This window comes from Antrostomus carolinensis, unplaced genomic scaffold (assembly GCF_000700745.2).
Source record: "Antrostomus carolinensis isolate BGI_N321 unplaced genomic scaffold, ASM70074v2 scaffold22602, whole genome shotgun sequence".
NCBI classification, from domain to species: domain Eukaryota; kingdom Metazoa; phylum Chordata; class Aves; order Caprimulgiformes; family Caprimulgidae; genus Antrostomus; species Antrostomus carolinensis.
In genome coordinates, this window is record NW_010299259.1 from 1 (window position 1) to 13943 (window position 13943).

Consider the following 13943-nt stretch of genomic DNA (forward strand, 5'->3'; position numbering starts at 1 on the left):
GGCGGCTCCGCGTTCCCGCCCCCGCCGAGCAGGCCGGGACCTGTAGTACACGCGCCCGGCGCGGTGCATGCTGGGAATTGTAGTCCGCACCGTACACCCCACACATGGCACCGCGACGCCTCACACACCCACCCACACCCACACAATGTCCTCCCCTTCTCTCCCCTCTTCACCCTGAGGGGCACCGACCAGCCCTGCCACAACCCTGAGGGCTCCACAAAACCTTCGTGCCTGGAGCAGGACACCACAGAGTGGGGTGTTGCCGAGCGCCCCAGGACAGTGACAGACCTGCCACCATTTTGGACAACGCAGCCATATGTGTGTTGATGTCCCTCACACATCCTGCTGGGAACAGCTCCCTGACTCCTTCTCCAACAGTGTCTCGGGGCTACAGCAAACTCCAGTGTCACATCTCGCTTTTATTAAGTGTTTCCAGACCTGCCAGGCGACGTAAGCACAGGATTTAGCCAGCGGAGTTGTCAGCAAGCAGATTAAACGTATATCTGCACATCGAGAGCCGTCTGCGCCGAGCCGTTGGCTGCTCAAATGGCTCCTTGCATCGCTGAAATGGGATGATGTGAATGTGAGCTGTCATATTAAGGAGAAAAATGTCACCCTGCTCAGAACACAGCTGAAGAACAGGCAGCAAGTGGGAATTTGCTAAATTAGCTCATCAGACTGATTCTTCTGTTGCTTCGTTCCTGCGTTTGGTGTGAGAACAGAATGACTGGGCGAAGGTGGAAAACCTTCTGTTAACCTGCTGGGAATTATAAAAATATGCAAAAGCACAAAAAAGGAAGCACAGAGGAAGTATGCAAGTAGATCTGCAAGAAGACAAAGATTAGATTATTTTACTACATCCTTCTATATCACAGCATTGCCCAAACAAGACCACACTTCATTTTCCAGCTTCACCATAGCCAGCAGTGACTTTTAGACATCTGCATAAAAATATTCCTTAAATGAGGTCCTTAATTCAGTTCTGCAGTGGCATGACGCACAATTGAATCCACTCCGGTTCAGCTGTAATTGGCTTCCCTGCCATCTACAGACCAATGGCTAAATGGAGTTGTTGCTGCGGCTGTTGGGTTAGTAGTTTGAAATGCTGTTCTCAGGCTTTGTCAGGTTCAAACTCAAGGTGTCCACTGCAGGACTTTTGTACCTCTATGAAATGAAATGGTGCATGTCACAAAGGTTCCATTTTCTAAAGTGTTTCAGACCCCAGGGGACCAATGATTCCTTCTGCTCATCTGTCTGGAAGTTATGGAGACAGAGAACAGGACTTGAGTGAGGACTTCCATGGTTCAGGCAGGGAAACTTATGCTGACAGAGACACAGGCACCTTGACTTTCTTCAGAAGTGCTTGTAGTGTCTTCTCAAGCTGGTGTTTTCAGTATTTAAGAGTTGTCATGAGCCTGGGAATTAACAACCGGTGTGTTAGGAAAACCTTCGCTTCTGCTTCCAGATTTGTAACTGTTCCGCTGAGTCTGTTGATTCATTTATTATGTTCTCTTCTTTCACAAGCAGATTAGGAAGCTTAAAGGTTAAACTACTTATAAACTGCCTTTTTCACACAAGATTATTTCACGCTTTGCTGGACAGATTTGCCCTGCAACTGATTTGCCAAACAGTTTCTGCTGCACTCAAGCAATTGCTAGGTCCCAGCTAGAAAAACAGTGATATAAACATCAGTGTGTATTACCTGCTGTGGGAAGTTGCTAGGAAAAGCCTTTGCCATCATAAACCAAATCCGATGTAAAAGCTGTCCTGTTTTCTCATCCGTACATTCTCTCCCAGAGATGATTAACTCACGTTTTGCTGAGGATGTGAGATCCCGCTCCTCTCTGTCTAGCCAGTAAATCATTTCTCAGCTAAAAGAACACAAAACAGAAAAAAAAAAAAAAACTTTAATTGTCATAAACCTATTATGTTATCTACCTCTAGTCATCAAATTAACTGCAGGAAATATTGGCAGGATCCAACTGGTGTCTACATCTTTGATCAGAGATAGCAACATAATAAAAAAATACTACAGCAATTTATCACTAAGAAAGGTTGCAGCTCTACCTTCTGCTAGCGAGTCAGCCTGCTCTGAGCATTAAAGCAATCTGCAATATACAATTAACTTACCTCTTGGAAGAGTTTTTCCCTTCTTTATCAGATATATGATTTTAGATATTTTTTCCCCCCTATAATTTCTTCCAAAGCAGGGGGTGGTTCCTTTTAAATATTCAATTACAGCGATAAATCATGAAGAGACTCTGCTATCACAGCCTCTCCCTTGTTCCCCTTGAGACTGGCACAGCCAGATGTGACACACTCTTCACACAGCATGAAGTATGACACAAAACACTGGTAAACAGCAGAAGAAAGAGGATCTTTCTGTTCACAACCTAACAGTGGAGATCTCCTTTGTGCTTAAATCTGAAGAACCAAAATTTGGCTTTTAGCTTTTAATTTACAGCACTAACACATGAATGACTTACCCAAGGATAATTGTTTCCTGTGCTTCACAATCTTCCTAAACTTTATGAGCTTTCAAAAATGTGCTCACTGAAACCAAAACACAGTTATTCTAACTACTAAGAAGAAAATTAACTGTATCCTGGCAAAACCAGGACAGCTCACCTGATTATTTCTGCAATAATGTAATGAAATTCAGTGTAAGTCCCCCTCTAGGGAATGAAAACTTCACTTTACCATGGGATAAGAGACTGCCCACGAGCAAGCACCAGGAAGAAGCTGATACACTGTAAGTTAAATTCTGATTTAAACTATAATCACTTGCTCAAGTGCCTACATCAAATCTATTCTTCTTTTCCTTCCCCCATAAAAAATGAAGAACTTCAGGTTGCTAATACATAAATTTCATTTTTTAATTTTAGAGAAGAAAATACATCCTATTGCCCTGTTAGTCTGTTGTCCCAAATAAAGTAACAAGATATTATTTTCTTGTTTTATTTCCTCACCTTTTTCATCCTCTTTTTTTTAGTCTCTCTCTCTCTGTCTTACATTTTATGTATGTGCTAACTTTTCTCTGTTGTATTATGGAGACTCATTTGGTTCCAGGAAATATCTAGCTTATTTTACTGTTGTATCAGCATCCATTTACTATTGTTTCCTAAGGAAGTTGCTGCTTTCACATGTTTTGTGTGGATCAAGAGAGATTGGTATCTCATTCATTGGTTTCCTTTTTTTTTTGTTAGGAAAAAAAACTTACCATAGCATCAAAGGTAAAAAATTAACACACTGTGCACACAATTTTGCAGCTGCATCAGCAGCAGGAAAACAAAGGTTGCCAAACAAAGCATTTGTTTAAACAAGTGACAGGCATTCATAATTATACTCACTGCTGAGCAGGAGAATATAGAAACAAAGACATGAAGATCACAGAAGATGTGATCGGGGCACAGAAGTAACTGCAGAATATTTGCCATAAGAACTCTGTAGGAATAATTTTCTTTCCTATGGATAAAATCCTTGATCACATCCTATGCTATTAAAAACAAAAAGAGTTCGTGAAGTTCCCCTGTTTATTCAGTTTCTGTTTGAGTTCAGTTACTTTATTCATTTTCTGTAGGCTAACTCTCCTTAACAGGAGAGGGACACAAACCCATCCTTGAGAACATAGCACGCGCTGTCTTGTGACACAGTGATGCTTAATTAAAAGTTACATAAAATACTTTTTGTAAACAGAGGTAATATTAATGTTATTTGGAAACCTGCTGTAGCATTTCTCCTTTTATCAACAGAAAACTGACCTGCTGTTGAAATCTGCTGTTAGTTTTCCTCTTCCAAGTACCTACTTCCTCATAACTTTTCAGACACCATGTCCATTTTCAGTTTTATCAGAATTGTTCTTTAATTTTATTACAAAAACCAGGTCAAGATCAAGTGGGTTTTGCTCCTGAACCTTCTTCAGCTAGCTATGACTTAGGGCAAGAAACAGACACTTTCTGTTCTGACTCTGATCTCACTTCTGCATTATCTCACTGGTTTATGCTGAATAAATTCCATTTCATTCAATGAAGATACTCCTCATTTTCAGGAATGATGGAAGGAAAGGCTTTGAATTCTCACAGCAGGGAGAAAAACATCGTGACACATTTGGTCATCCAGCTGGTCAAAGTTCATGGTCTTGTAAGGTCATTTTTGCCTGAGTCTGAGAAATAAGGTGAGAAGGGTCAGGCATGATCTCAGTGTTCTCTTATTTATTTACATACTGTTCCATCTCTGTATAAATCACAGGGAAAAAAGAAATAATGATAGGAGGCTATTTCCCTTCTCAGAAATCTGCCATTCGAACAAGCTCTGTATTTGCACTTTGCCCAGCTGGGATCTTCCCAGGATCACGCTCACAGCTCTTTCTGCTGCCCTTTTACCTCCGTTACACAGCTGATACCTTTGCCCAGTATTTGCTAGCTTGGTTTGCCACAGACTCTGTTTACTTGGTCAGGTACCGTTATCATCATCAGCCTTTTTTTAATCCACTAGGATTATCAAAAGCTTGTAAGGCAGCTCATCACACTTACTACTTGTAGAGGATTTTATCCTTTTCTTTAGACTGAGAGTTTCCTGAGAAATGCCTTTTCATTCTGTAGTCTTCACTCTTTTTTTTGTGTGTGTCTTTTTGGGGGTTTTTTGGGGTTTTTTCAGAACTCCAGATACAAAATGATACACAGCATCAATGTATCATCAATGCCATTAAACTAAGCAGAATTTGACCATCTCCTAGTTCTGGACCTACATCTGTTTAGACACATGTTTAAAATTATTTGCCATATAACCCCATTTTTTCAGATGAAGCTAACCAGAATATAAGTACTGGCAACCCTCTAGTAAGCATCAGGAAAAAACCAAATATTGATCCTCTCCATCCAGTCCAGAGGTACTTGTAGCAAAAGTCAGATGGGTTAGTGACAGCAAGAAATCTCTAGATTTTTACTTCTCCAGTTTCTGTGAAGACAAAGCAAGCACATTTCCACCGTAAACAGTCACACTCCACGGATGGAATTACCCACAATTATGAGCAACACTACAAGTTTGGTTTTGCAGTTCTTCAGGCAGAAGCCCAAGCTGACAATGACTTGCTCTTAGATACTCTGAAGCAGCAGCTGAGGTAATAAATGGCAAGTGTTAAGAAAGGCTCTCCTAAATAGTAGGTTTTAGAGTAGTAAATAGCACAGATAAACTTGCCACTTTAGGACATGAAAGAGGATTCCCTGAGCCTAAGCCTTGCACTTATACCCTGTGTGATAAGAGATGACAGACATGCATATGTTTAATGAAAATATCAGCAAGCAAATACATTTTTAATTCAAAACATTAAAATTTGTTAAGTAAAAACAAACAACTATTGAAAAATATTTCACAGATAAATAAATGGAGTAAGAAAGGAGTGATTTTTAATGGCAAATTTTTAATTGTCAGAATGTTAATAGTCTCATCATTTCTGCTTGCTCTGCTGTTGCTAGATTGTTACTTTCAAAATATGCCCTCCTAGGTACTTAACGGAGGAAAATAACCACATGGATTTTGTAAATACTTACAAGAGAATTATTAAAGGTCCCACAATCCTTTTGTGCTGTCATGACCCTGAGGCCACTAACAAGTTGTAATGACCCTGACAAGCCTCACCTGCAGCCTCCACCCCCAGCCCTGCCCATGTGCCAGGGGCCCATTTAAGCTCAGGCCTGGGCCCAGCAGCTCTGTTTTTAGGACATTTGCCTTCAGGTTTGTTTCTGGCTCTGTCTCTAGGGAGGACTTTGGACCCTTGTTGTTGCTTGTCTTTGGTTCTGTCTCTTTTTGCTCCTGTCTGAACTCTCTGGTTGGACTTTGGACCTGGTTTGTCACTCGCTGTGTTTGGGATTGTCACAATGGAGCCTTTTACCAGCAGCCAGCTCTACCTGCTGCGCTCAGCCTCTGTAGGGTGGCTTTCCCCTGGTGAGGACACTGCCTGGGCTGGACTCATCCTTGGCTCCAAACTCCCCTTTCCTTGGAGAGCAGCCAGCCTGTGCTGCTCCCTGATGTGCCTGGGCACCCTTTCCTAATCGTTCTCTATCTTCATTCCCATTTGGTTTATTATAATCTGTAATATTATGAGAAGTGATCAGAAAATGAATGTTTCTGTGCTTGGCCTGAAAAACTACAGCTCTAACTCAGGAGTTACTAGTGTCTGTGGCATTTCCATGGATTGCAGCTATGGGAGGAAGAGCAAACATCCCAAAGAAAATTAAAGGATGGAGGTTTTAGATGGATCTTTCACATAAGGTAACAAACTTATTGGAACTGCATGTGAAAATAGTAAGAGAGTGACATTCTTAATGCTTTTATCTCTAAGAAACACGGGTCAGGAAAACATCTCAATCTGTTCTCCTCAGTGAAAGAAAAAAAACAAACCACAGCACTTCAGCTGGGTCAAAGTGTTGTGTGAGTGGGAGAAGTAATGATGGTTCCTTATGTTTGTTTCTAGTCTATATAAAATTATCCTTCTTATGAGGCATTTGATAGTTCAGAAAAACAAATTCCTCGTGTTGAGGCTGCAATGATGCTGTATTACATCCCAGAGCTAAAACATTCCTCTGCAGGAGGCTGCTGCCTTTCCAGATCTCCTGGGCAAGCCTTGTATATCTACTAGACTTCTCTGAATTCCTCAGTTTAGGAGTCACCAGTCCTCAGAATTACAGCTGTTAATAACAGCAATGCTTAGCTATCACTATTCAAATATACAACTATTCAAATTCAAAGCATGGTATGCATGAAGAAATGATAAGAAACCTCTCCTTGCATACAAAAGAGCAGTTTCTGAAACCCTTTGGTGTGCTTCCAGCCAGATGAGAAAGAAACTGGAAAGGACATGTAGAATAATCATCAACTAGCCAGGTTCCAACCAAATGCAGAGCCAATGAAGAAGCCAGTCCAGGGATAAGTTGAAAATTAACTATTTGGTTAGCTCCACCTCTCCAACCAGGAAAGGGTGCTCTCAAAATTTTTTATAAATAGGTCTGGAGACCCCTCAGTTATCTTGAAGCTGTGTGTCCATGGAATCTTTTTACTCTACTTTCTGTTGATAGGTCACTAGATTCTGGGAAGCTCTGGCTGTTTGATGAACTGAAGATTTTAAGCACCAAGGTGATAGCAATGAATAGTGTGAAGGCAAATACCCTGGCACATTTATACAAGCAGCTGAAAACTATCTGGAGTCCACCAGCACAACTCTGCAGCCTGGCCGCCTGCACTCCTAAAAACAGGAATGATGCATGTAAGTGTATTTGATTTTATCCAAGTAGAACTGGATACCTCCCTAAGAGAGATGCAGAGGGACAGAGACTGCAAGTGTACTAGTTAAGTGTTGCTGCTCTTATTTGTCAGCTAACCAAAATGGGAAATTTGAGGATGTGATTCAAAGATTAAAGAAAAAAGAGTGACTAAAATTAGAGAAACTAGAGCTAGAAATACCATATTGAATTGCATGATTTATCTCCACGTGCAGATTAAGACACTGTTCTTTATTATTTCTGCTGTGTCAGTGTTACTGGGTTGTTTGTGATTTTCACTCCTAACTACGATGAAGAACAAACAGACTAAACGTCAAGTAATTTTTAATTTTGTCATGCAAGGTTTAAACCGTTTTCAATGAAAACTGTATTTATAAGTGTAATTCGAAGCACATTTAGTGCAAGTTGATTCTGAGTGACTTTGAATTTAATAGTAAAATGTTTAATTTTGAAAATGAGGCCTAATAGAGGTACAAACCCTCCAAATGTGGTGTAAAGGAGAACTACAATGAATGCCTTCCTGAGATGCAGGATACTACTAGAAGATGTCAAAGATCTAGTTATTTAAAATACTGATTAACTTGCCTACAGATAAGATGAGGCCAGCCAGAGATTGTGTGTCTAGTTGCTTGTGCGTAGATAACGTCAGCTGGAGCAACAGTAAAGAGTAATTTTTTATATCTAGGAAATCCTTTTGTTCCCTATTTTTTTCCTCTGTAAATGTATTCAGCTTACAAACTTTTCCCAGAGAACACCCAGATCCCTCCTTGAATACTGAGATGTGATTTCCTTCTATTTATGTTATCAAATGACAAATTTGGTATTTACTTAACTGCTGAGAAAACAGCTCATTTGGTGACAGATATAAACCAAAGCAGAATAGAGACAAGCACAAGGCCTTGTTTATATTGAAAGCTCGAAGAAATACTCAGTAACTCGCAGTGCTTAATAGCTCTACACTTGTAAATGCATTTTTGAAGACGATGCCAAAATAGTTTTTGACACTGACTAGTATTTCAGAAAAACTGGTGGATTAGCCACCAAGTTCAATGTCCACTGCATTGTATATATTCCTAGACATGGAAGCTTTATGTAATATATAGCATACAGGCTTCCCTGTCACTCAGAACATCAGAAATAATTCAGAGCAGTTCTTATAAAGATACCATGTTTGCACTGTCTATTCCAGGCTGTTCCATCATAAGACCACGACTGATTAAATTAACTACAATTACTCTCTATCTCTTTTTACTCACATTCCTCTTTGCAATTGAAGACAGATGCTATTTATTACTTAAATCTTTCTCTACTCCATGACATTCATGCAGGAAATGCCAAAACAAACTGATTCAGGAAAACACTATCTTTGGAATGGCTGGTTTCAGCTGCCAGTGAATAGATACTCGCTCTAAATAAGCCAGGCTGTGGGTTCCTCCGTCTGGTGACGAGACCCTGAGCACAACACACATGCAAAGCAAAAAGCACAGTCAATTAAATTTTGCTGTTTGCAGCTGATGGTACAAAGAGTGCCCTCTGTGACAAAAACTTGATCAAAGTCATGGTAAAATTAGTCTACTGAGCTTTCAGGTAATGCCTTCAATGTAAAGTTCATCATTTTTCCCCAAACTTCCTCTCTTTCCTCCCTCACCCTTCCCACACACGGAGCAGTCTCTCACCAAGCTGGGTGCTGCTGATGCTTTCACTTGGCAGTTAACTCAGACATTTGCTGTGAAGACACAGGTTTAAACAATTCAAAGGCTGACGCTTCCAGTGCCTTTTCTGAATTCCTCCTGTGTCCCTGCCAAGGATTAAAGTATTTTTCTGCACTTCACTGGGAAAAGAACTGTAGGAATATTGCTGAGAATCATGGCATATATGTCAAAATTCCTAGTCAGGTGGACTACCACAGTGGATGTCTGTTCTAAGTTCTGTGGTACTTGTAACAATACATGGAGGTTGTGGTTTCAGACACCTTTTAAAACACCACAGAGGGAGGTGCTGGAAATGCTCTTCACAGGGATTTTAAGGCTATTGAGTATACCCTCACCCTAGTAATTATTGCCAGAGCAGGCCTGAATGACTTTTTTTTTCTTTCTTATCCTTTTAGAAGAAGTTACAATAAAAGCAGAATCCTTCCAAGTTTTTTTTAAAGTATTGTACAAGTAGAACAAGGAGACACAATCCAGGTGTGCCATCTCCAGGACTGCAGATACAACTGCAGTAACTACACAAATTGTCCATGAGATATCTTCTAACCTCTTTCCATGCTGAGTTACTAAGCCTGCATGCATAATTTTAGCAAATGTTTTTATACAGAAAAGATAAAGCCTCTGTTTGCTTTACCTTGCCAACTGGAATTACCTCTTCCTTATCTGGATTTAGCCTCAGCCACTGCCTTCTCATCCAGGCTCCTATCTCAGCCAAACACTCTGGAAGCAGAGAAAAGCTCAGCATTTCACAATCTGCTGCTGCTTTCCTGTTTAGCTTTGAGTACTGTCAGTTCCATCCGCTTGATTAAAAAACACTGGCCTGTTTATCAATACACTGGCCTACATCACAGTCCAAATCTGACTTCAATTCTGCAGAACTTTCAACACCTTGTCACGATGGACCTCAGCCAACCATCACCGTTATCCTCCAAAAATCTTGATTCATATTAAAAAGCTTCAAAGAAATCAACCTATCTTGGATTTCCCCTGTAATATTCCATCCAAGTGGCTGAAGCAGAGCCACGGTTCTTTAAAGTTTAAATGGTTCTTTATTGAGTTTCAGTAATTTTACTTATTTTTTTTCTAATTCAGAATGTGTTGCTATGGAAAGCATCCTTGCTCAACTTGGGATAAAAACATATCTCCTTCAAGTGGGTGGGATTTCTCAGCTGTTCCCACCATCCTGTCCTCCCTGTTTTACTTCAGAGCTGGGTGAAGCTTGTTTGAAAGTCCCTGTGTAAACAAATCAAAGTGCTTTATTCAACAAGTCTTTTCTTTTTTCTTTTTAAAACCATAAAAACTGAAATTCACTGAAGCTGAGTCATTCTACTCTATATTTTTACTTGACAACCACCTGAATTAGTTTTCATACTTTCTTCTAATTTTGCAACCCGTATGTGAGAAGTTTCTCCTCCCCAGGATACTTAAAGGGAATTTTAAAATGAAACATTGACAAATGTTTTGTCTCTAAATCAAGTTTACAACAGTGTAAATCAGCAGTAAATCCTTTCATTTAACTGAATTTAGTTTGGATTTTTACCAGAGAACTGTGGCCTTCAAAATATTTTCTTGGAAATGGGTGTTATAAATTATGATAATCCAGTAATATACACAACCTGTATTTTCATCTGTATCTTGACTCCCACCTTAAAGGCTTTGATATTTGTATCAATGGCTAAATGCACTTTTAAACAATTACTCCAAACAGACCTGTTAAAACATCCATAGCTGCAGTTAATTAGAGAAAAGAATTCAAAAGATTGGGACTATTTGGATGGCTCTACACAACTACTTCAGCTGGGAAAGGTAGGAAAAAACCAATGCAAATGTAAGAAGCCTCTAAAGACTGTAAAATTAAATGAGGCATCACTGTGTCTGTCTGGAAGGCTTTGAAAAAATAAAATAAATCAAGCACAGATTAGGTCTGTTTGTGGCAGATCTCTCTTCATGGGTGGCTCACATCTTGGTCATGCTTGTTTTATTACAAGATCTACTATAACAGTTCTGACAATACCATAGATATGTGTGTAATAAAGGTAACCAAGAGATTCAACCCGTCCTCAGTGAGCTGATCATAAATGAGGAAGGCATAAAGCAAAGGATGCAAACCACATGTAATCTTAATTCTCACCTTTTTTTTTCTTTTTTAACTTTTCAGAGTTGAAAACAGACCTAGGTGAGGTTTCTATTTCTCTTTCCACACAGATTCTGTATCACTTTAACTCCTTCAGTAGGCCAATTGCCAGATTTCTGATCGTGGTGTTCCCTGTACACAGAAATTTCTCAGTTCAGGAACAAGAGTGAGCAGAGCTGAAATCTCCCAGATGGTCCAGAAATGTAACAATTTGGGAAAAACATGAGAACAACAGAGAGATTGTAATTCTGGCTGTGTTGTTCTCTCCAGCTTGCTGCCTGTGAGACATGCCTCCCTTACATAAACCACCATCTCTAGCTGGGACATGGCCAAGGAGAAACTCTTGTTTCTGGAATGGTCCAGAAAAGAAGATTTTGGCCACACTTGCTAAGTGCTGGGAATAAGGTTTATGGTTTATGTTTCCTTTTGCACAGGTAGTTTTTGCCTTTCTGTCTGCAGTTTCCAAAACAAACCATCTCACTGCCCCTGAGAGGAGATGGGTTTTGATATTTTGATGGGTTTTCTTTAACCCCCTAGAGCAGAAAAGTGGTTTGTTTTGTTTTTTTAAATTAAATGCTGAAGTTTTACTTAGATTTATACTCAATAAGAAATAGCATGTGTCTGGGTTTTTTTAAATGCTGAAGTTTTACTCAAATTTATACTCAATAAGAAATAGCATGTGTCTGTAAAACTGGATGCAGATTCTGTGAATGATTCAGAAGGGAAACAAGTGTTGTAGGTCAAGGTTGCTTCTCTTTAGCTTTGCACCCAAACAGCCCATCATTTCCGAAAGCCTAAGCCATAAAAACTTTCCTTGGGTTGTTCTGTTCAACCCACAAGAAATGACTCATTCTGTTCAGTTTAGCAGCTCTATAAAAAACTTTACATTTTCAAAACCTCGCAGGATCAAATCCTTAAAAAGCTTCACAGAGTTTGGTGATCTTAATGCCACAGTGTAAAGCAGTGGAGTTTGAGACTTTTTTTTTTTTCAACTGCTTTTAACATATAGAAAAGTGAATAGTTGTACAGAAACCGGGTTATGCTCTGCACCAGTAAGTATCTATGCTATGATATAGGGTATAAATACATTAGTTAATTTGGTAGATGTGACTTCTAAACTGCCCAAGATTATAAATTGTATTTAGAAGACACATCATAGAAGAATAGAATGTGAAGGAATGACAATCTTGTTTTCTTAGTAGATGAGAATAAAACCATGTATCTCTTGTTTATGGTAAATATTAAAATATCTGAAGCTGTTTCTCCCAGCAGCAACTAACCATGAAGCTCATATCAGCTGTCCTCATGACGAGGAGCTACCTGTTCCTCATAAGCAGCTTCAGCAACAGACACATCTGACCTGTGCTAAATACAGTTGCCTTACCATGATCAATAGACTATTAAACTGTGATTAAGCTGGAATGAATAATGATGTTTATGAGCAGCAACTGTTTTCAATTTCATCAAGTACCTGTCTCTTCCTTCTAAGTTACAGGAAGCTGTATGTTGAGGATAGTAAGGTTAGCCATCCTTAAAAACAGTGAGAGTCAAACCAATAATTTATTATGTTTGCAGTTGAATCCTACAATATAAAAGATGACTGTGCTTTCAAGATGGCCTGTCTTGGGGAGGAGGAAGTAAAATGAAATTTAAACCCAGGTTTAGCATCCTAAGATAGCATACTGTTTGTCTTAGTATATCTCCCAAGGATGTGTTTTCTGATCATGTCGCCACTCAAATCACTTGCCAGATTTCAACCTCCTGTTACTCAACTCAGGAGTAGTTTAAATGTGTTATACTGTGAATGCAATGGAAACTTCTTACGCAGTGTTGTAAACTACAGCAAACACTTCTTGGTTGGCTCAAGCTGAGTATCTAGTCTTGTCTCTATCTCAGTAAAACATTCTCAATGCCACATCAGGTTCTTCATTAAAATTCAAAAGCGCTCACTCTAACAAGATTAAAAATCCCCAAAAGGTAGATGCAGATTTGCAAAATTATTTTAAGAGACTGAGAACTATGATTCAGAGCAGGTGGCAAGATGAAGGCGAGGAGCTGAGGTGTGGTGTTCTGCTCCTGGCTGCCCAACAGACCCAGCAAAAATGAGGACACTTACTTCATCTCTGTGCTTTCACTGACACTGTCAGCTTTCTACAGACTTCCTCTTTGCTTTGTGCTCCTCGCTGGCAGCTGTAACACAGAAAAGGTGCAAGGAGGAACTAAGGTTTTCACCAGTGTTTCATCGGTGCCTGCCTCAAGTGGTGTCAGACAAATCCTAATTGAATCATCTCCTTTTACCATCCCAGGGTGGGCTTATTTTGGCCTCCAGATTTTGGGATAGATGCAGTTGGGTAAAGTGATCATAACATTAACTTTTTAACTTTTCTGTGTGCAGTTTGGGGCAGGGACCCTGATGTGCCAGGGCCACCTGTATCTCTATGGGACAGGGATTATGCTCCAGCCCACCTTCAGCTGGGAGAAACTGAAACCTCCTATTTGAGCAAAACTAACTGGACAAGAATAAATGCTAATCCCCTAAGGTGTGTAAGCAAGCCCTGACGCTATCACCCCGAGAGGAAACACATTTTTGGTGTGAGTCTGGCACAGGGATTAGCCTCACCATGGGAAATGGCGAACACGCACCCACAGGGACCTGTGGTCTCTTCTCCCTGGCACAGGATAAAATGTCGGTCAAACCCCGTCTCAGCCCGCCCCTGAGGGAAACGGCTCCCCGGGCAGAAGCCGCCCTGACCGCCTCCCTCCAGCAGAGACACCGCCCGCTCCCCTGAGGGAGCCATGGCTACGGGGGGGCCGTGCCGGAAG

At 40.3% G+C, this 13943-nt stretch overlaps 1 protein-coding gene across 1 annotated transcript in view; it reads left to right on the forward strand.

The window, feature by feature from the left end:
- The first annotated feature begins 7140 nt into the window (after window positions 1-7140).
- Window positions 7141-13943, forward strand: part of LOC104520914 (carbonic anhydrase 5B, mitochondrial) — an 18708-nt gene continuing 11905 nt past the window's right edge. Inside the window, exon 1 of the mRNA XM_010162739.1 lies at window positions 7141-7261. Coding sequence (XP_010161041.1) covers window positions 7141-7261 — 121 coding nt within the window. The remainder of the gene's footprint in view (window positions 7262-13943) is intronic.